This window comes from Candoia aspera, chromosome 11 (genome assembly GCF_035149785.1).
Source record: "Candoia aspera isolate rCanAsp1 chromosome 11, rCanAsp1.hap2, whole genome shotgun sequence".
In the NCBI taxonomy this organism is placed as follows: Eukaryota; Metazoa; Chordata; class Lepidosauria; order Squamata; family Boidae; genus Candoia; species Candoia aspera.
In genome coordinates this window covers 3,677,137-3,698,774 of record NC_086163.1, presented here as the reverse complement: position 1 = coordinate 3,698,774, position 21,638 = coordinate 3,677,137, and the positions used below count along the sequence as shown (strand labels likewise).

At 50.4% G+C, this 21,638-nt stretch overlaps 2 protein-coding genes across 2 annotated transcripts in view; one reads left to right on the top strand and one right to left on the bottom strand.

Moving 5' to 3' along the window:
- The first annotated feature begins 1,865 nt into the window (after window positions 1-1,865).
- LDHD (lactate dehydrogenase D) lies at window positions 1,866-17,177 on the top strand. The gene is made up of 11 exons (XM_063313022.1): window positions 1,866-1,952; window positions 3,308-3,420; window positions 4,287-4,428; window positions 5,586-5,727; window positions 6,949-7,108; window positions 8,202-8,401; window positions 10,961-11,089; window positions 11,349-11,476; window positions 12,130-12,220; window positions 14,892-15,003; window positions 16,347-17,177. The coding sequence occupies exons 1-11, from the start codon at window positions 1,893-1,895 to the stop codon at window positions 16,510-16,512; spliced, it is 1,443 nt and encodes a 480-aa protein (XP_063169092.1). The 5' UTR covers window positions 1,866-1,892; the 3' UTR covers window positions 16,513-17,177.
- Window positions 17,178-19,292: 2,115 nt separating this feature from the next.
- The window catches only part of ZNRF1 (zinc and ring finger 1), a 36,289-nt gene continuing 33,943 nt past the window's right edge, over window positions 19,293-21,638 (bottom strand). The window contains exon 5 of the mRNA XM_063312719.1: window positions 19,293-20,361. The gene's annotated coding sequence lies outside the window, so the exon portion shown is untranslated. The remainder of the gene's footprint in view (window positions 20,362-21,638) is intronic.

Below are 21,638 nucleotides of genomic sequence, written 5' to 3'. Positions count from 1 at the left end.
GCAACTCCCAGGAAACCAGCTCCAGAGAAAAGTTCTAAAATAATAAAATGGCTTCCAAAGGAAAGAGGCTGGAAAGCCATGGATCTGTGCAGCTTGGCCAAGTGGACAGTTCAGCAGGAAGGTTAAAGGGACGATGATACTTAAATGCAGTGGGTAATCGTGGGGAAATCAAGCAAAGGAGAGGTGGAAGGAGTTGGAAGCGAAGGGAGCCTTTGGCTCGGTTGCAAAGTGGGAATCAGCAGCTCAGAGGGAACCTTTTGTTGCCCGAGCTTGACAGCGTGGGCTGAGAGGGAGGGACTGGCCCAAAGTCCCCCAGCTGGGCTCAAGCCCCAGGCGGGACCAGAACTCACGGTCTCCCAGTTTCTAGCCTGGAGCCTAAACCACTGCACCAAATTGGCTCTATTTGTTTTATTTATTATTATCCCGCCTTTATTATTTTTATAAATAACTCTGCAGTGAACATACCTAAACCCCTTCCTCCTCCTCCTTTCTCCACAACAACAACCCTGTGAGGTGACTTGGGCTGAGAGAGAGTGACTGGCCCAAGGTCACCCAGCCAGCTTTCATGCCTGAGGCGGCACTAGAACTCACAGCCTCCCAGTTTCTAGCCTGGAGCCTTAACCACTAGACCAGACTGGCTCTCTGTTCGTAATCTAGAGAACAGAAATGTTTAACGTTGCTAGTTTTTATGACCCCCGATATTTATGGGTCATCTCCCCCCCACCCACCAGGTATGGCCGTTCAGCACCATTAAAATTTGATAGTGAACTGTTACAGTTGGCCACCTATTCCTTGAAGTGCCAGTTAACTTTGGTGCCACCTTCCTTGCCAGGCCAGCAGCACTGGCTGTTTCTGAACATTTTGTGCCCAGAGGCCACACACGTCACACCCTTGTACTCCAAGGTAATGAAGGAATTATTAACTTCCTTGCCCTTTGTTTCATGCTCAAGCCCTTGAAGCAAAACAGAATTGACAGTTGGTTTCTAAACGTGATTCAAAAGAGAAAAAAAAGAAGAAAGTTGCAGCTTCGTAACCCCGTGGTCCTGAGTATCCAGGTGTTCAGAGTGCAAATAGATAACCCCTCCCCATTCAAAACCTCTTATTTGAGATGATTTCTGATGCAGTTTTACTCACGCTTCCTAGGGAGCCACCCCTAGTGCAAGAGAAGTTTGGTTCAACCTGTATTTCTTGAATCATGGTTTACTGCAGTGTTTCTCAACCTGGGCAACTTTAAGCTGGGTGGACTTCAACTCCCAGAATTCCCCAGCCAGCCAAGCTGGGAGTTGAAGTCCACCCAGCTTAAAGTTGCCCAGGTTGAGAAACGCGGCTCTTGCCTTTGCCAAGAGAAAGAACAGTTCCCTCATCCAAGCCTGGAGCCTTAACCACTAGACCAGACTGGCTCTCTGTTCGTAATCTAGAGAATAGAAATGTTTAACGTTGCTAGTTTTTATGACCCCCGATATTTATGGGTCATCTCCCCCCCACCCACCAGGGATGGCCGTTCAGCACCATTAAAATCTGATAGCGAACTGTTACAGTCGGGCACTTCATTTCCCTGAAGTGCCGGTTAACTTTGGTGCCACCTTCATGCAGCTGAGATAAGCAGGCCCGGTCCGGGGGGCAAAGCCAGACGCCCGGAGGAGAAACGCGCTTTTGGAAAGTCTCCGGATTCACCGCTGGGGGCCGCCGCGCTGCTTTTGGGCGACGCGGCGCTCGCAAGCTGGCAACGAGCACGCGCCGGAGAAGCCGGGAGGGGCGCGCGGGACAGGGGCAGGGGGCGGCCGCCGCCGCCGCCGCCGCCGCCGCCGCTCCTTAAGCCGCCGCCGGGCGGCGCCGCCTCCCCGCCGCGCTCGGCCCGGCCCGGCCCGCCCCGCCCCGCCCCGCGGACCGCCATGGCCCTGGGGCGCGCGCTGGGCTGCGCGGCCAGGCGCTTCTCCGCGGCGCCCGGCAAGGTAGCGGCGGCGGCGGGCAGGGCGGCCGGGCACGGTCCCTCTGCGGCGGGGCGCTTCCGGGGACCCGGGGCCTGGGGGTGGCCGCGCTCCCTGCGCGGGAGAGCCTCAGCCCTGCCCGGAGAGAGCTGGCTCGGGCCGGCCGCTGATCCGCTCGCTTTCTGCCTGCCAGCGCGCGCGGGGGCGCGGGGCGGGGGGGGTCTTTTTTCTTGCCCCCCCCGCTGTGCCAAACCCGATGCTTCGGTTTCCCTCGGGAGGGGAAGGGAGGACCCTGCTGGCCCCGGTTGCGCCCCGCGTGTTTGCGGGGGCTGGGCTGCGCTGGGCTGGGCTGGCTCGGCTCTTCTGCCCCGGGAGCTGGAAGGCGGCTTCGCGAATGCAGCCCCGCACGGGCGGGTTGGAGGGCGCGGCCAGCCTGGGTCGGAGGGAGCTGCGCAGAGCTGGGTTGCTTTGCTGGCCTGGCCGCCGTCCCCACCCGATGAGAGGAGCCGCAGCAGGCCAGTCGGTCGGACCGCAGCCCAGGCTGTCGTGCGAAGCAGCCTGGTTAGTGGGCGGTGTGTGGTTACTTTCCACAATTGCAAGAAGTCAGCCAGGTCGTTGTTACTATTTATTTTTTTCTTTTCTAGAATGGAAGCCCTAAAGCAGCGATTTTCCAACTTGGCAACTCTCAGATGGGTGGACTTCAACTCCCAGAATTTCCCAGCCAGCTTTCTGGGCCTTGAAGTCCACCGGTCTTAAATGTTGCCAAGTTTGAAAAACAGGGCCCTAAAGCTTCACCTGTTGGATTTCTGCCCATTACAGGGAAGTTGCATATTTATTTATAAGATTTTTAACCCACGTCAGGCCTAAATGACTTTGGGCAGTTGACAAACTGCAACAAGTTAGTGCAGCAATAAATACATACATACAGAATAAATCAATATTACATTCAGTATTAGCAATTGCATGGCCTTCCAGGCCAGCTGGGTTTTGGCTAGCTCCCAAGAGGCCAAAGAATGGTTAATATTAGAATGGGAGCTCACTGGAGAGTTCCAGGAAATGGCATATGGTTCCCAAGAACACTATGCAGAGAGGTCTATAAAGCCACCAGGAGCCGAGCTCCGTTGGAAGGAGGCTTTCCCTTTTTAAATCCCGTTGGCTGGGGTCTGTTTTAGTGCCTCAGACAAAGTGGTGCAAAACAGAAGGTAGAGAAAGGGATTAAGAACCTCAGTCCGTGTCTGCCGAATCCGTGGCTGGGAAGGAGGTGGCTATGGGGAATGTAATACAGACTTGCTATCACCTCAGAATCTATATGGAATAGCCGCAAACAAACTCCGCCTCCTCGTGTTGTGATCTCCACGTGGCCTCCTTTCCTTCCCCAGGAGTGGCTGACGGAGGACTTCCTCAGTTCCCTGAGAGCGGTTGTAGGGAGCCCCAATGTGTCCACAGCCACCATTGTCTGTGAGCAACATGGGCGGGATGAGTCCATGCACAGGTACGCTCACCTTCCTTGCCTTCTCCTTTTCCTACATCAGGAGGTGGAAAATGCACCTGTCACCAGAACATCTTCAGGCCCCCGAGATGCTTGTGATGCTCGTTCAGAGCTCTCACCCTCTTTTCCTCACTGCATCCGGTGTCTGCTGTTTGTTCCTCCATGGAAGCCAAGGAATCGCAACCAAATGGGGAATCCCAAACTTGTGAAATAATTTGGGGTTATATTTTCTCTGATACAGCTTGGAATAAAAAAAGTGGATACAGGTAGTCCTCACTTAGTGACCGCAATTGGGACTGGCAACTCTGTTATTAAGCGCCGTGGTCGCTAAGCAGAGAATCACGTGACTGTGCTGGAGTTAGAACCTCACTTCTGCTTCTGTCGTTAGGCAAATCACAGTCGTTAAGCAAGACGTCACGTGACCACGACTTGCGATTTTACTTCTGCGTTCTCCATTGACTTGGCTTGTTGGAAGCCAGCTGTGAAGTGTGCAAATGGTGATCACGTAACTGCGGGGATGCTGCAGCAGTTGCAGATACGAGGATTGGTCACAAGGCTGTATTTTGTACATGGTTGTAACTTTGGTCACTAAACAAGGCAGTCGGTAAGCGAGGACTACCTGTATCTCTCGATCATTTCAAATCCTGAATTGTATGGTGGATTGACCCTCTTGTTGTAGGGGCCCTGGGGCCCCTGCCGCGCTGTCCCCCAAAAGGCTCTGTCATTTTCACTTCTGTGAACGTGGCGGGGGGAGAGGTGTGCTAGCCGTTTTCCAGACTGCAGCTGATGCCTTTTAATGAAGTTTGTTTGTCGGAAAAGGTGCTCCTGGCCCCCTCCCAATTTTTTGCCTCTGTGTCCCTCCTTCCTAGGAGCTGCCCCCCAGATGCTGTGGTCTGGCCCCAGAGCGTGGAGCAGGTCAGCTTGCTGGCAGCGATGTGCTACAGCCGAGGGGTGCCCGTCATCCCCTTCGGGACGGGCACGGGGCTGGAAGGAGGGGTCACTGCGGTGCAGGTAAGGAACTGGGAGAAACTGCAACCGGGGGTGGAGGGTGGGTGGCCCAGTTCCTATGGACGCTCTTGAGGCTTAATCCTGGCCTGAGTCTTCACTGGGGATAGCTCTAGTTCAGCGGGGTTTGCAAACTGTGCCCAGCCTACATTTATGTCACTGTGGTTTATTCAAAGTTGGTTTGTGGGACCTCTGAGCCCTGGTCTATCAGCCGGGATGGTTGTGATCAGCCGTAGATGAGAGCGCTGCATGGACGGCATGTGTGCTTTGCACTGAGCTGTGGTTTCTTTTGTTCTTGGGTGAGCTACAAGGCTGACGTGTGCCACACCCCAAGCCATAAATCATGGTTTACCAACTGCCAGTGGCTGGGTTTCCCAGACACTTACCCACACCAAACCATATTTGGATTTGGCATGCTAAGCAAACCAGGGGAGGGATGGCGTGCAGCTGCTCGTCCCAGCCTCGAATGGCGTGGGATCCTAATCCAGAGCCAAGAGTTTCCCAGGGCTTTGCAGGGCTGGGCCAGGAGGAGGGAGACCCGGGTTCAAGTCCTGACTACTGCAGAGAGAGACCTAAGGGGAGGGGGCTGCTCTCCATGAGCCTGATAGCCAGCTTTCCTTTCGCACCCACCGGTCCCTCTTGCGCTGAATGGCCCTGCCAGGTTTTGCCTATAGCTTGGTGAGCCATCTAATTAAGAAGGGGCAGACCGGCTTTGCGGGGCGGGGGGGGGGGGCTAAGAAGGTTTATGGGAGACTATCTGCCCCCCAGCCTGTTTCCCCCCAATGGGAACTCTGGCTGGGTTTTCCTAACATTAGAAACATGTGAGATGCAATCCTGGTCGTAGCACAACCAACGTGTGAATGAGACCGTCCCAGTAAACCCAGTATGATTCACTTCTTTGAGTGCAGCATATCCCCCCCCCCCCCGCTGAGTGGCTGCTTGTAGCTGACTGTCAATAAGACAGTAGGGTCCATGAGTAATTAGAGTGGACGCCACCAGGAGATTCCATGGCTGCAGCTTAGAGTGGGAGTCGGCAACAGCGTTCCAGAAGAAGGTTTGATTCTGCAAAACTTGAAGCAGAAGCAAGTGACAGCAGCTGCATTTTCATAATCCAGGTCCTGGTGTTTCACCTGTCATGTGAACGCTGCCTGTGTTTCCCGCAGGGTGGTGTGTGCGTCAACCTGACCAAAATGGACCAAATTTCTGAGCTTCACCCTGAAGATTTCACCGTTGCTGTAGAGCCAGGAGTGACCCGCAAGGCTCTGAACAGATTCTTGCGAGGGAGTGGGCTCTGGTTCCCTGTTGGTATGGCAGCTTGGAGAGAGTTGGGGGGCATCGGTGGCCCCAAGGTTGGGGGGCCTCGCCCTGCGGGGTTGGGGCAGACTGCGTTGTACTCCTGCCCCCAGGTGCTCCAGCTGAGACTCAGGCAGGGCCCCCACGGAAGGGGTCAGAAAAGTCGAGATCATGGCCACTGTGGATTCAGAGCCACACCCCTTTTGACCCCCCCCCCCCATGGATGCCCCTTGGCCCAGGTCTCGATGAAGCCCCTGGGAGCCCTCCAAGCATTTGCCTCAAATTTATTTTGACTATGGAGCAGGAGGAAACGATGAAGTAGATGAGGAGCAGCCACATGCAGTATAGTTATCACAGTCTACGGTATATTGAAAAATAAATTAATGCAAGGCACATTTCAGCTTTGCCAGGGCTTGGCCCACGTTATGGAGGGTAGATGGCCCTTAGGGTGCCATCTAAGGTGCCCCCTAAATAAACCGGGTTGATCCAGAGCTGGGTGGGCTGATCTAACCCCAAACAAAGCAGCTGGTCTGATCCTTTCCGCCCATTTGAAACAGGCCGTGCTCTTCGTCCTTAGCAGAAACGCTGAGGTTTGGGGCATGAGGTCCAAGGCAGGGGACAAAGATGTCCACAGAGTATGGTCAAAAAAGTTAAGATGGGTGTGATGGTGCAACTGAAGCTCTATTTTTTATGATTGTTGCATACACATCCACATTTTTTTTTTAATCCGTTCCATCGTGTCCGATTCTCAGGGACTGCCTGGCAAGGTTTTTCAGAAGTGGTTTGCCCTTGCCTCCTTCCCAGGGCTGAGAGAGAGTGACTGGCCCGAGGTCGCCCAGCTGGCTTTCTGTTCAAGGTGGGACTAGAACTCACGGTCTCTCCGTTTCTAGCCTGGTGCCTTCACCACTGCACCAACCTGGGTCATATATGCACATATCTGCATAAAAACCAGAGCTTTGATTATACTGTTGCAGGAGCCCTCTTGACTATTTTGACCACTCCCTATGGATGCCCTGGCAGGAGAGCTAAAACAGCCACCACCTGCATTGTGCATGGTGTGTAGACAAAAGAGTTGGATTTCCCCACTGGCTGTAGCCTTTTGAACTCAGCACAGGTCTGGTCACTGTCAGAAGTCTGGCCTAAGGGGTGGCTAGGTTTCTGCGATTCTTGGGCAGGTCGGAGGACTCCAGGGTGGTGGTTCTCCTCTCACCTTGCCGTTCCCTTCCTCCTCAGACCCTGGGGCCGACGCCTCACTCTGTGGCATGGTGGCCACTGCAGCCTCTGGGACGAACGCGGTGCGCTATGGCACCATGCGCCAGAATGTCCTCAACCTACAGGTGGTCCTGCCTGATGGGAGAGTCCTGCACACAGCTGGTCAGAACCGGTGGCCCAGGTAACACCTCGCCTCTGCCGCCTCTCCCACCTTGGCTCTCAGCTGTGTGTGTCGTAGGCAGGGTACTCTCATGGCAAAAGTCTCTCTGTGAGCTTGTGCTCACATCTTACAAGGGTGGCTCCTCTGTGGTGCCCTGCAGAGATGCACATCTTCCCCACTGGTAGCAAGCCACTGCAGTCTGCTTAAGAATGTTTAAGTGCCAAGGGTGCAGCTTTGAGACAATAGGCTTGGTGTGTGTGGGAAAAGAATGATAGGAATCCAGGAGAACCACAGTGAGGTCCTGTGTGTTAAGAAGTCATCACACAAATCCTGTCATAATGGGTGTGACTGGTGTCTGGTAGAAGCCATGAAGACATCACAAGGCAGAGTTGTGTCGGAGGGCATGGCGTGAAATTATGAAATATGTAATTTGCCTGAGTTGGATGATGACATCAGGTTGTGTGATGTCTCTTGGGGATCGTAGGTCCTGGGTGAAAAATTCAGTTTCTGAGTCATCCTGAAATGAATTGTTCTCCCCCGCCCCCCAAAAGAAGCTACATTCAAAGAGCATCTGATGCTGAAACAAACTGTGATGTGGTCTAAAGATACGGCTGATCTCTTACAACGAAGTGTGCAAAGAATGTCAGAAAGGAATTCAGACTTTGCTGTTGGGTGATCTCTGGGCACCTGGCTGATGCTCCTGTCCTTATTCAGAGATACCTGCAGTTGCAGCGCATGCCAGTAGGGGGAGCAGGTCACATGGCTGCATTGAGTGCAGTCTTCAAGCTCAGCAAAAGCTCTTCAGAGCTGCAGAGACAGTTTTCTCTGTCTTCTACTGCTCCTCTGGATTTTTACAGGCCAGGTGTGGTTGCCCAGTTATACACCAGTATAACTGGGCTGGTGACACAGAAGTGGTTTGGTATTCCTTTCCTATAGCCCTGGCATTTTCCATGCATGTCCACCGGATCTAACCCTGCTTCCCTTTTGGAGATCAGCAAAACTGGGTGAGATGTTGTCACGTAGTCAAGTGTTGGTCACAAATGGGGTGCTAAAAACAGGGAATGGGACCTAGTTTGGGTTCTTAGACCTCACCAGGTTCCTTCTTCCTCTCCAGGAAGAGTGCTGCTGGATACCACCTAACGGGGCTGTTTGTGGGCTCGGAGGGGACCCTGGGGTTCATCACCCAGGCCACGCTGAGACTGCACGGCATTCCTGAGGCCACCGTGGCGGCTGTCTGTGCCTTCCCCAGCGTGCAAGCGGCCGTGGACAGCACTGTGCAGGTCCTCCAAGCCGGGCTGCCCGTTGCCCGCATTGGTGAGTAGGACCCTGCATGTTTGTTTATTTATTTAATTTATAAATTTATTCACCGCCCATCTCTGCCTCACCACTCTGGGTGGTTTACAATAAATAAACCACTCTGGGTGGTTTACAATAAAATGAAGTTAAGATATAAAACCATTCCAATACAACAATGTAATAAAATAAAAATATAATAAAATCTAAGTGGCAACAGATTTTAATCAGTCCGTGAGTGTAACAGGCCCCTCAAAATCACTTTAGGGCGCTAGCCATCCCCAGGTATGACTGTTCCCCCTCCCATTCCAAGCCTGCTGACAGAACCAGGCCTTCAGTCTTTTTCGAAAGTGCGGGAGCGAGGGGGCCTGTCTCACCTCTGGGGGAAGGATGTTCCAAAGGGCGGGAGCTACAGCAGAGAAGGCGCGCTTCCGGGACCCCGCTAGATGGACTGCTTTTACGGATGGGGTCCATAACATGCTCTCCCTGCATGACCGGGTGGGGCGGGTCGATGTAATAGGGATGAGACGGTCCCTCAGATATCCTGGCCCCATGCCATGTAGGGCTTTAAAGGTGATGACCAACACCTTGAACTAGACCCGGAAGCAAACTGGGGCCCAGTGCAGCTCACGCAACAAAGGTGTTACGTGTGCAAATCTTGGAACGCCCGAGATTGTTTGCAGGGCTGCGTTCCGGACCAGCTGAAGCTTCCGGATATTCTTCAAGGGTAGCCCCATGTAGAGCGCATTACAGTAGTAGTGGGGGAAGTTACAGTGTTAGTGGGAAAGGGGAACTGGGGAGGCACAAAGGAATCGGGCGGGGAGGGGCTGCAAGATTTCCATTCAATATTGTTTCTCATTCACGTTTGAGGAAAGAGAATTTGCTTTCAGAGGGGTGCTGTGGTGCCCTTGGACTTGCTAAGGGGGTGGTGGCTATGTCTGGATGGCTTGTGTTCCATCGTACAAGCTATGGGTGTCTGCAGGGCATGGTCCAAACGTCAAGTTTGCAGCCACAGTGCGATTGAAGCGTGTTGTGGATGCCATCTTGGCTTTTTGGACCATACCCTGCAGACACCTCTGGTACAACCTCTTGTCCACAACCCCTGGCCTTGCTGGTTTCCTCTGTTTCCACTCAATCCTAAGGAAGGCATCGGGAAGGGATTCCTCCCTGCAGAATTCTAGAGGACCTGTGGTTGGCAGCAGAGAGATACATAAAATGGTTGCTCCCTGCTGCCATCTAGTGACGCTCTGGGTCTTGCAGGTCAGCTGGGGCAGCTTTTCCTTTGGGGCCTTTCCGGACTGAGAAGCTTGGGCAAGCAGGGAGGCTATGGAGGGGTGGAGAGAAATGTCGCACTAGAAACACCAGCACCCCAGTGGCCCTCCTGCCGCCTCTGTGGCAATCGTGCAAACCCCAACCTGCCCCCTGAGAAATTTAAAGGAAATTCCCAAGCACCCTGAACGTGAGGTAGCACAAAGATTTTGGAACGGCTTTGGGAACTGGCGGCACATTCCCCCTGGTCTCTGGCACGGAGGCAGGCTGAGGTTGGCCGACAGAAGCATGGATTCTGGGCTGAGGCTCATTGGAGGGGAATCTGGGTCATCGCAGCTTAAACCCAGCTGGGTGGCCCCAAACTGGTGACTTCTGAACTGGGCCTGTCCAAACGGTGCTGCTTTCCTGAGGCCTTCTCTGAAAAATCAGCGAGGTTCCTGGTGCAACTGCTCAAAAGGCTTTTGCAGCTATTTGGCCTTTTCTGTCCTTCATTGACTTTTTTCTGGTGAGCAGAAAAGCAAGTGCCTTTTCCCAGGCTTTGAACGGTTAAAACGGTTCTTAAGGCCTCCTTTCCTGTGAATTTTAATTTTAACTTTTTACATGCTGGTTTTGTTTAAGTTTTCTTGACTGCCTTGAGCACCAGCTAGAAAAAGAGAGGGGAGAATAAATTGAATCAATAAACAAAATAAAGCACCATGAATGTGTATCTGCTCATAGGTAGTCCTTGCTTAACAACCATTCATTTAACAATGGTTCGGAGATATGACGGGGCTAAAAAAGTTACTTATGACCCATCCTCGGAAGTTATGACCATCATACCACCCCTGGGGTCACGTGATCACAATTTGGGCACTTGGCAACCCGCTTATATTTGCGACCAGTTGCAGCATCCTGAGGTCGTGTGATCGCGATTTGCGACCTTCCCAACCAGCTTCCAACAAGCCAAATCAATAGGGAACCATTGATTCGCTTAATGACTGCAGTAAAAATGGTCGTAAAATTGGGTCTGGTTAAGTGATGCCTTGCTTAATGACTGCATCGCTTAGCAACTGAGATTTCAATCCCAATTGCGGTTGTTAAGCGAGGACTTCCTGTAATGTCTCCAAACTGCACCTTCCTTCTCGGGTCACCAGCTCAACAGATATGGAAATATGATCCCCTCTCTTAGTGCATTTTTACGATACTTTTACTGTAAACAGGGTGGAAAAAGAGCACTGTGTAATTCAAAAACTGGCTGCTGGTCCTTGGTAGGCCAGGCTGGCCAGCCCTCTGTTTTGCAGTCTCATATGTCAGTGTCTCCCTCCCCCACAGAGTTCCTGGATGAGGTTATGATGGGTGCCTGTAACCGCTACAGTGGCCTGAGCTATGCCGAATTGCCCACCCTCTTCCTGGAGTTTCACGGCACTCAGCAGAGTGTGGAGGAGCAGGTACGAGCCACAGGTATGTCCCGTGCAGGCGGGCTGGGGAGGGGTGCGTGGAAGGATGGTGGCTGAGTTTGCACAGTGCACGAAGCTGTCTGCTTTGACTGGTGTAGGCTCAGAGAGTTGTGTGAACTGCGTAGGGCTTGGGTGATGCACAGACCTAGGCGCTTGTGTATGATTCAGTAAATCAGGGTTAAATCACCCTATGAACCCAATCATTAGGAACAGGTTGTTGTTGGTGGGAGAAGTGGGATTTTGATGCAGGTCTCCCTCTGCAGGGGAGATTGTGCAATTGAATGGGGGCTCGGACTTTGTGTGGGCCCGGGAACCGGAGGCCCGTGGACAGCTGTGGACAGCTCGGCACAATGCTTGGTATGCAGCTTTGGCTCTTCGCCCTGGCAAAAAGGTGAGTCGGAGTGGGCCAGAAGGCAACCAGGGATCTTGAAAGAGCAGTCTTCCACTTTGCGGTTTGGCTCACTTTTTTGAGAGGTCTAGAATGATCTCCTTGAGCTTTTCTTGCCCCCAGTTCTGAACTTCAAATCTGGCTGATGATGTTGACTTATAGCAGGGTTTCTCAACCTCAACAACTTGAAGTTGTGTGGACTTCAACTCCCAGAATTCCCCAGCCAGCATGGCTGGCTGGAGAATTCTGGGAGTTGAAGTCCACACATCTTCAAGTTGCTAAGGTTGAAAAACACTGATCCACAGTACTCCACTCTCCCCCAAGCGTGTATCCATCCCAAATGCCCAGAACTAGAGTTCATTTGTTGTGCCTCCTGAGGATTCTGGAAGTTGAAGTCCTACAAGGAACTTGTCTGCAGAAGACAAGGCTACACGTTTTAGATTGGTTTTCAAGTCAATTGAGCATCTGTTCTTCAAAGACTGGATGTTTGGCTGCGCATGGAAGACTTCCCTGGCATTGCTGGGATGCCCGTGTGGCATCTCTTTTCTATACCTAAACCAATTTGGAGCCCTTGTGCTGCCCGGGAGCGCAGAAGCATCAGCTGAGCAGGTCTGCATACTCACCTGCCACCTTCCCTCCTCTCTCTCTCCCCCCAGGGCTACTCCACGGATGTGTGTGTGCCTCTCTCACGCCTCCCCGGGGTCCTGCTAGAAACTAAGGAAGATCTGCTGGACTCCAAGCTCACAGGTGAGCTGATGCCAGGAACACGGTTTGGAATCGGCACGGATGCCTTAGCCGCAAGGCTCTTTGGCGGTCCTGCCCAGGAGATGGGGGAATTGGCCAGTCCCTCACCTTGCAACTGTGGGATCAACAGTGGTTCTGTGGGATCGAGGGCCAATATGAAAGGGGCATTGTGCTGTCAGGACACACGCTCTGTCCCTTTTGTGCATGCATGCAACATCACAACACACGAAACAAGCAGAGCTTGTGGGGCAGGGTCCTTCCACATTTTCTGCCCCCCTTGCTTCTGATGACCATTTATATTTCTGTCCAATAATAGTCTGGTTATGATCTTAAAAGATGTATCATCTTTAATCCATCTGCATTCTCCCATAGAATAAAAGGTAAAGCACTTGTGACACCTGAAAAAGATCACTGACAAGGCTCAGAGACCTTTCTGCTTTGCTTTATTTAAGGTTTTGCTTTTAGAGGAAAAAAAAATTAAACTAGTCCCCTGGGCTGAGCGTTGACCACTCAAAGGAATAATCTCCTTGACCACAACCAAATTTTGTCAGCTGTTATAATGAAGCAAAAAGACATCAGAGGAATCTGCAGGTAGGGGGTCAAAAAAGTCAAGACAGTGGCTGTGCCTAGGCAATCGAACCTTTTCTGTATGCAACACACACAAAAAAAGAGCTGGTCACATGGGTGTGGCCATCATTTTGATGTTTTTGACCTGCCCTGCAGACACCCCTATAATCTGACTTTGTAGCATTCGGTTCCTTTTTAAAAAAAACATTCATAGCAGATTGTCACAGCTTTTGATTTGATTATGTCCCATCACATTGGAGTCAACTCTTAGCAAGCACAGAGATAGATTTTCTCTGTGATGATCTGCCCGTAACCTGGTCTTTCAACTCTTCCAACGGTGCGCCCATCGTTATCCCTCCACCTTGCTGCTGGTCATCTTTTCTCTCTCCTTCTGCCTTTCTCAGTATTAGAGCCTTCTCCAGAGACATGGGTCTTTGTACTGATTGATTGATTGATTACAGGTAGTCCTCACTTAACAGCCATTTGTTTAGTGATGGTTTGGACTTACAACGGTGCTGGAAAAAATGACTTACAACTGGTCCTCACACTTACAACCGTTGCCATGTCCCTGCAATCACATGATCCATGATTTGGGCGCTTGGCAACCAGTTCGCATTTATGACCATCACAGCATCCCATGGTCATGTGATCACCATTTTCGGCCTTCCTTTTTGGCAAGCAAAATCAATGGGGAACCGCGTGATTTGCTTAATGACCATGGTGATTCACTTAATGGCCACAGTGATTCGCTTAACAACTGCTGCAAAAAGGTAGTAAGATCGGGCTGGATTCACTTAATGACTGCTTCACTTAGCAATCAAAATTCTGGTCCCAATTGTGGTTGTTAAGCAAGGACTACCTGTATGGCTGTTGACCCTTAGCAATCACCTACACAGACCTTCTCCAGGCTGATGTCCCCAAACAGATCCTTCAAGTCTTCCAACAGTACACCCATCACCACTGCAATCAAGACCATCCACCTTGCTGCCGGTTATCATCTTCTCTTTCTTTCCACGTTTCCCAGCATTATGGACTGTTCCAGAGAGCCAGGTCTTGGCATACAGTTTAATTTGCCCTGCTCTTTCTCCAGCTTGGTCCAGCAACTCCTTCCTAACACCGTGCGTGTTTTTCTCTGTGTGTGTTGAGGAGAGAACTTAAACTAATATTCCCCGAATCCTTGTCTTCCAGTTTCTCTCTCAAAATGGTCTTGAAAAAGCAGGTTTTGTTCTTTGATTAGATTCACTGGGTGCTTGAGAATGTCCTTCAAATTCACCTTGGTGTTCTTCAGCTCGACTTCCATGTTGATAGTACGCAAGGGCTTCTGCTGGGCTGCTGTTCTCTGGTATTTTTCCACCCTCTGCAACCACCTTGGCTGCCCACACTTCTGAATCCAACCCCTCCCCCCAGGAGGAGCCCCTCTTGATGTATCTCCTTGGGAGTCAATGGAAATGTGAGAAGCCAGGGAGGTGGCAAACAGCTGGACAGATGTTTGTGCAGTGAAAGACAGGATTGTCCTGGACACCTCAGCACAGCTCTCCAACTCAGGGAAACTGCACCAAAATTCTCTCTTGCTTTGAAAGACATTCTAAAGCAAATTACCTTTCATCAGATTAAATGAAGGCAGGTTTAAAACAAACCTACTAATCTTGGCTGTATAGAAAAGCCATTCTCAAAGCCTATTGGCGTCTTTTAAAGGAATAATTAACAAAGGCTGGGTTTGTGCAGCATACTAAACTCTAAACCCAGGTAAACAAAAGTCAGTTGCCCATTAACAGGTTTTCTCCTGGCAAGTAAATCATATTGCAGCTAAACCAGTGGCTGGGTTCCCGTAACACTGAAGCACAAACAGGCCCAACCCGGTTGGTGAGAGCCTCAGCCAGAAGGTGGACTGTTGAGTCTCACTATAGCCAGAAAGTCATCCAGGATTAAATGTCTGACTAATCTTAGCTGGCCAGTTCTAGTACAGAACGACGAATGGTTGGGTTCCACACGGGAAGGGGCTCCAGGGCCCTTCCTTCCCAGGATGATAGGAGCTGGAATTCCAAAGAACTGGTGCCCCATTAAGGGAGCCTGAAAGGAGGGGTGATGCTCCCTTTCATGTCTCCAGGTCCTCTCGTTGGCCACGTTGGGGACGGCAACTTTCACTGCCTGCTGATTCATGATCCTGAAGATGTTGAAGAAAAGAAGAGAGTGGCCGAGTTTGCCAAACGTCTGGCCAGGTAGGCGGACGGGGTGGGGCAGAGTGGGGGGAGAAGCTTTCTGTCTAGCATTTGAGGGGGAGCATGAAAGAGCCCTTTCACATGCAGATGGGTCAACAGCAAAGGTGGGCAGTGGCCTTGTGGCCAGGGATAGCCCTGAATTTTTCTTTTAGCCTCTCATCCCCTATGTGCAGAGGCTGGTTTTGGTCCACTTTGGGGAAAGGCACGAGTTACTGAGAGGGAATTTAGAAATGACCTGGGTATAAAAGAATCATTGTGGGGGGCTTTGAGAAAAGTTTCCCCAGTCCAGAGAAACGGGGAACAGTGAGAAAGAAACTCAGAATAATCCCCCCTTGATTTTGTTTAATACAAGATGGGTCAGAGAGAAACCTTGTCAAGCTTTCAAGATGCTGTTATCCTACCTTGTTACAATCCCTGCAGTGTCTGCTTGACCTGGCCTACCTTGAAGGGGTAGTGTTGGTTTTGAAAGGTGCTCCTAGTTTCTCTCTTGGATTAACGAAGTTAAGGTGGGCTATTCTGAGTTCCTTTCTCACGCTCTCCTTTGCCTTGGGACTGAATACCCGCTTAACGGCTTGCTCATATTTTCCCCAAACCCTGTTTGATATTCCTTTGCCCTTCGGCTGAAGATACTTTGCCTTCTGGAGGAAGAATAGCCTCTTAAGAGAACAGATAAATCCAACCATCCATCCATCCAAGGGAAGGAGGGAGGGAGATGGGATAGAGAGATAGAGACATATAGATCAGGGGGAAATGCCAAGCCCCTCTACTTCTCTCAGCCTTGGGAGTGAGATTTGGGGCCTGCCTTTTGTTCTCTTTTATTTCTTCATTTATATATATTTATTTATATTTCAAATTTAGTCACCACCCATCTCACTCAAAGAGCGACTCTGGGTGGTTTACAATAAAACAAGAATAGTCGTTAAAATACAATAAAACAATATTCTTAGATAAAAAAATATAGTCCAAGACATAGATGTTAAAAGGTTCTTGGTCTACAGGAGCATCTCCAGGGTGCTAACCACCCCCAGGATTGATTACCCCTCCTCACGCCACATGTGAGGTGGCAGAGCCAGGTCTTCGCCCCTTTCCGGAAGGCCGGGGGCCCGCTTTACCCCTGGTGGAAGATCGTTCCATAGGCTGGGGGCAATGGCAGAGGAGGCTGTCTTCCTGGGCCCCATCAGTCAACAGTCTTTCGCTGACCGGGGTCTCCAACATGTGTTCTCTGCCTGACTGGGTGGGACGGGTCGATGTAATGGGCTTGAGATGGTCCATCAGGTAACCTGGACTCATACCCTGTAGGGCTTTGAAGGCGATAACCAACACCTTTTGCCCCTTTTCCCCAGGCGAGCCTTGGCAGTGGGTGGCACCTGCACGGGGGAGCACGGCATCGGCCTGGGCAAACGTCAGCTTTTGCGCGAGGAAGTCGGGGAAGTGGCACTTTCCACCATGCGGCAGATCAAGTTGGCCCTGGATCCCAAAAACCTCATGAACCCTGGAAAGGTGTTATAGTCTCAGGAAGGTCTGGCTGGGAGGAGCACCCACATTTGCTCTCCAAGAGGGCTTGAACAAGGTGCCTTCTCCTTTAGCTCGCCTCTCCAGCAGCATCGGAAATGCAGCTGTTAGCAAAAGTCAGGCGTTGCGCTGGTTCTCCAGAGATGCCATGCCTGGAGCAAAGAACCCTTTGTCTCATCTGCTGCCTTGGTTCTGTATCATACTAAACTATGGTTTAACTCTAGCCTGCTGAATAAACCACAGTTGGCTGGGTTCACAAGACATGCTAACTCAAAGCCAAGTAAACAACACAACGGCTTAGCAAAATCTGAAAACTCTGTAAACCTCTTTCCCAACCTCATCAACTTTAAGATGTGTGGACTTCAACTCCCAGAATTCTCCAGCCAGCTTGCTTTAAGATGTGTGGACATGCAGACTGGGGAATTCTGGGAGTTGAAGTCCACACATCTTAAAGTTCACGAGGTTAGGAGACACTGCTGAAAACACTACGCCCGCTTGCCAGCTTCCTTTGGATCTCTACCACACTTGAAAAGGGTAGCCTAGCATTGACGGTCATGCTCCTGATGAGAAGAGTAAGCATACAGGACTTGGCAATCAACTGTCTGAATTTGTCTTACAAATCTGTATTAAAATAAATGCGTGTTTGCGTGGGGAGAGCCGAAGCTGTGTGCACTTATTCAAATAATATGGAAATGCTCAGGTGTAGCTTGGGGTCAGATGTTGGCACTGTGAAGTAGGCTGCCCTGTGGGTGGAGGTGCGTTAATGCCATGTTTTCCAACCTGGGGATTTCAGTTCCCAGAATTCCTCAGCCAGCATGGTCATTACTGAGAATTCTGGGAGTTGAAGAACTCTGGAAACGCTGCTCCAGAGGCATCCGCTGGATCCAGTGCATTAGGCCATCACAACACAAGTTCCACCTCTTTTGTATGTGTGCGAGATGTCACAACACACACACAAGGTGTGGAACAGCAGGACACTATCCTTTCGTTACCTGTCCCTTCCTGGGATGCTTTAGAACTGATCCAGTGTATTTCATTTACACCGGAGGGCGCAAAGCCTTCATTTTAAGAACCTTCAACGTCTCTTTTTATTGCCTTCTTTGCTAACATTGCCTTGGGAGCAAACAGTTTGGCAGCTACGTGCTAAGAGTTTACTAAGAGTTTACGCTGTATGTGCCTGGAGGTAAAATTCCATGTTTTTTCCAGCTTTTTCCTTTATTTTCTCAATTTGGATTCCCCTCTTCTCTCCTGGGATTTTTTTTTGCTTTGGCAAGGCTCTAGCGAATTTGAACAGGATGCGCTTCTATAGTCCAGATTTCTCCTACTGGTTAAGCCAGCAGGAGAAGGGGATTGTTTTATCTGTCAAGTAGAAGATTCCACACACACAGAATCTTCACTGATGCTGCTATTAAGGCGGATAGGATCATCCCAGGCAACCCCAGACTAAAGCTAGCTATTGTAACGGAGCCCATCCACCTTGCTGCTGGTTGTCCCCTTCTTGAGAACTCTGGGTCGATTTGTTCAATGATCCATTGGTTTGTTTTCTTGGCCGTCCGTGGTATTCTCAGGAATCTTCTCCAACACCAGCAGTGTCAATACTCTTCCTCTCCTGCTTCCTCAAAGTCCAACTTCCAGTTCTATAAAGTGTCACAAAGAATGGCTGGCACAATTCCGATCTTGGTAGGTACTGTCACATCACAGCATCTGAGTATCTTTTCCGGGGCCTTCACGGCTGCTCGACCAAGTTACCAAATCATTGCGGCATAGTTCTTGACTGCTTGTTCCTTTACTGTTGATGGTTGGCCCTAAAAGGCCAAAGCTCCCCACCACTTCAGTACCCTCACTGCCAATTCGAAGGCTGGTTGTTCTACCTGTTGCCATTAGTTTAGTCTTCTTGATATTTAATGTTAGTCCCATTTTTTTCACTGTGCTCCTTAACTTTTATTACTAGAGCTTGCAGATCCTTTGCGTTTTCGGCTATCGGAGTATCATCAGCATCATGCAGGTCATTGATGTGTCTTTCTCCAGTTACGCTAAGAAAAGGCTGTCTTGTGGAATTTCAACCTGTTGGGGACGTAACCCACTTGCCAGACATTCACAATATTGCAAGTGGCCAGCAGCCAGAGAATACACATCCCTGTGAAGGAGGGATGCTCCTTGTCACGTACACAGGGACTCATACCCAGGCCTTCCCTTTGCTGGAGACTGAAAAAGTTTGGTCCTTTAAAATCAAGGGGCAGAACTTGAGAAAAGCTGTGAATTGAGGTCAGGGAAAACAGGACTAACATTGTTCCTGCATTTATGATTCAAGTTTGGAACTTCCCAGAAGTTGGGAAATTCAGATCAGGCAAACAGAGGAACTTCTGCTTCAAAAATGGCTGTTGCTGTAGAAATAGGTAACATGGTTAGCCAGAAATTATGCTGGGTTTTATTTCAGTTTTGTCTCCTTATTCTTCTCTCTCTCTACAGGCGGAGGAATTGGGTGTAATTGCAGCCTGATAAAGAAACTGTTTTTATTTTAAAAACTTGTAACCTGTAGTAATGTAAATCCTGCTCCGATTTCATTATAGATATTTTTAAAAACAATTCATCTCAAACCATTTTCAACTTGTGGCTTAACCAGAATGTTGCTCACAAACACCCACATCTCTTATTTCATGTGCCCACTTCAAGGGACTGGCAACATTCCAGAGTTTTAAAAAACAAATTGTAGTTAAACACATCGTAGTTGTCCCGTCCTGTCCCGTCCCCTTTAGACAAATAAGAATACCTGGAAATAAAATAACAGTGACTATTTTATTGAGCATTATTGAATACCATATCAAAACACCTTGACTAATAGGGGAAGTTTCCCTTCCCAAGCTTTGATTTTTTTGTCGTTTTTAAAGTTTCTTTTCTTTTTTTTGTTTTTTTCCTATATAAATACAGATACTTTTCCTGCGGATCAAAACCGTCCATAAGAATTCCCCCCCACCCACCCCGGTGGCCCAGCCAGTCTTTGCTTCGTGCTCAAGTGTGGACTGGTGGGGCGGGAGGGTGTGTGTGTGTGGGGGGTATATCATCTCTGTTTTTGCTTCAAGAAAAGGCCCAGTTCTGTGTTCCACAAAGGGCCAAAAACCGTTCTTGTATTGCAGCAGGACACTTGCGAATGGCGACTGCCCCTGAAGCCAGCCCGGAGGGGGGTGTTCAAACGGGGAGGAAGAGGAAGAGAGAGCAAAGGGACTTCTGGCAATGGGGGGTGGTGGGGGAAAGAAAAAGGTCTTGGAAAGTTCTGCTCCTCACCTGCCTGAGTATGCAGTCTTGTAAACATCACCTGGTACGTTGGTTGACACGAAATGGCTGTTTTGTAAACACTTGAAAAGACAAACCTACAACGCCTTCAAAAAATGCAACATAAAATGCCTGATTCTTCTCTCCTCCTCAGGACCGGTGGGGAGAGGGAAAATGGCCTCCCTGCTCCAAGAAAAAAACAGGGAGGGGGAACCACCACCTTGCCCGTGCAAAAGTGTGACCTGCCTGTGGCAGGCAGGAAGAGTCCTTGCATGGTGCTGACCCCGTGCTCCGTTTAGTTCGTGGCTGGATCCAGCCCAAACAAACATCATGGCGCTGCTGTGGGGTGGGGGCCCAGGGACCACCGGCTTCTGCCCCGGACCCTCTTCTCCCCCCTGCCCGGGCTGGCGGGCGGCTGCCAAGGGATGGCCCTGCGAAGCGGCGGCTGCTCTTTGGGGTCTTCTCTGCCCTTGAAAGCTGGAATGGAACGCAAAGTGCCGGTGCTGCCATTGAAGGGGGTCCCAGAGCTGGTTCGGAGGATGTTGGGGGGGTGAGGAGGAGGGATGGTGAGGTGACCTGTCGAGAAAAGAGCAGCGTTGGTGCTGAACAGGCCCCAGAAACTGCATCCTATGTGAAGAAGCAGGTGGACCTCATTTCTAAGCCTTCCAAGGAACAAAGCAGAGGACCTAACCATAAGCACCAGTGCTTCTCGCTGGGGGTTCTTCACTCCCCACCTCCCCACCTGGAAATTTGCCTTTCCCCCAAAGATCCAGAAAAGGATGAGTTAGAGGTTTTCCATTGGCACTTAGCTGGCTCTGTGCAAACAAAGTTGACAAGTTAGGTCTTTGGACTGGTCCTGCAAGGATCTTCCAGTGGCCAAAGGCAGATCTTGGTAGATCCCAGAAATATGGAAAGGCTTTTGAGTCCCAACCGTTTCCCACCAGCAGCAAAGTCATCTTTCCCTAAATCAGTGTTTTTCAACCTTGGCAACTTTAAGATGGGTGGACTTCAACTCCCAGAATTCCCCAGCCAGCATCAAGCGCATAAAGTTGTCAAGCTTGAGAAACACTGCCATAAATCATCGTATTGCTGAAATGGGGGGATCCACTTGGGGTAAGTGGACTTTTATGAGGAAGGGCTGGGAATCCCAATCAGTTTTGCCGTTGAAGGCACTGCTTTGGACACCCAACCTTTGATTCTGAAGCTGGATTCACCGAGCACGACTGGCTTGACTAAAATGGGTTTGGGTGGTTCGTGGCTAGTGTACTGAAGGGAAGCCAGCCATGGTCTTTGTTTGTTGTGAGAAATGGATCATCACGTGAAGCCAGAATGTGGTTTATTGGTCAGGGCATAAAGTGTTCTGCAACTGGGGCATCACACAACATGTGAACTAGGGCTGTGCAATGCTTTGTGCAGTAGCACCTTTCTGCAGCTTTTTACAGCAGCTGTATCTTTTCCTGGGATTGCATGGCAGCTGTAAAAAGTAACTGTGTGTGTACAGTATGGACATGCGGAAAAGATGCAGCTGCTTTAAAGAGCTTGCATTTCCAGAGCATCTGAACTGCCACTTCCTAATTATGTCCAAAGCCCTGCACAGCCCTAATGAGAACATCGTTAACGCAGCTGTAGGATTTGGCCCCTGTTGTGAATTCAGCTATGCTCCTCCAGTTGCCTTCAGATGTTTTTGGACAGGAATTCCCTGAATCGTAAGCCACGTTGCCTGAGAAGTCTTTGGATGTAGCCCTAATACATCTGTTAGAAGGCAGCTTTGGGCACGATTGCCTTGTCAGGTGACGGAGGAGTACCAAAACAAGAAAAACATTCAAATTCAGAGCCATCCAGGCCATCTGTGG

Bases quoted from the DNA above. Each gene is read 5' to 3' on its own strand.
- LDHD (XM_063313022.1), top strand. From the start codon at position 1,893: ATGGCCCTGGGGCGCGCGCTGGGCTGCGCGGCCAGGCGCTTCTCCGCG. The intron at 8,402-10,960 runs GTGAGTAGGACC...CCTCCCCCACAG, and splicing joins GCTGCCCGTTGCCCGCATTG to AGTTCCTGGATGAGGTTATG. The intron at 12,221-14,891 runs GTGAGCTGATGC...TCATGTCTCCAG, and splicing joins GCTGGACTCCAAGCTCACAG to GTCCTCTCGTTGGCCACGTT.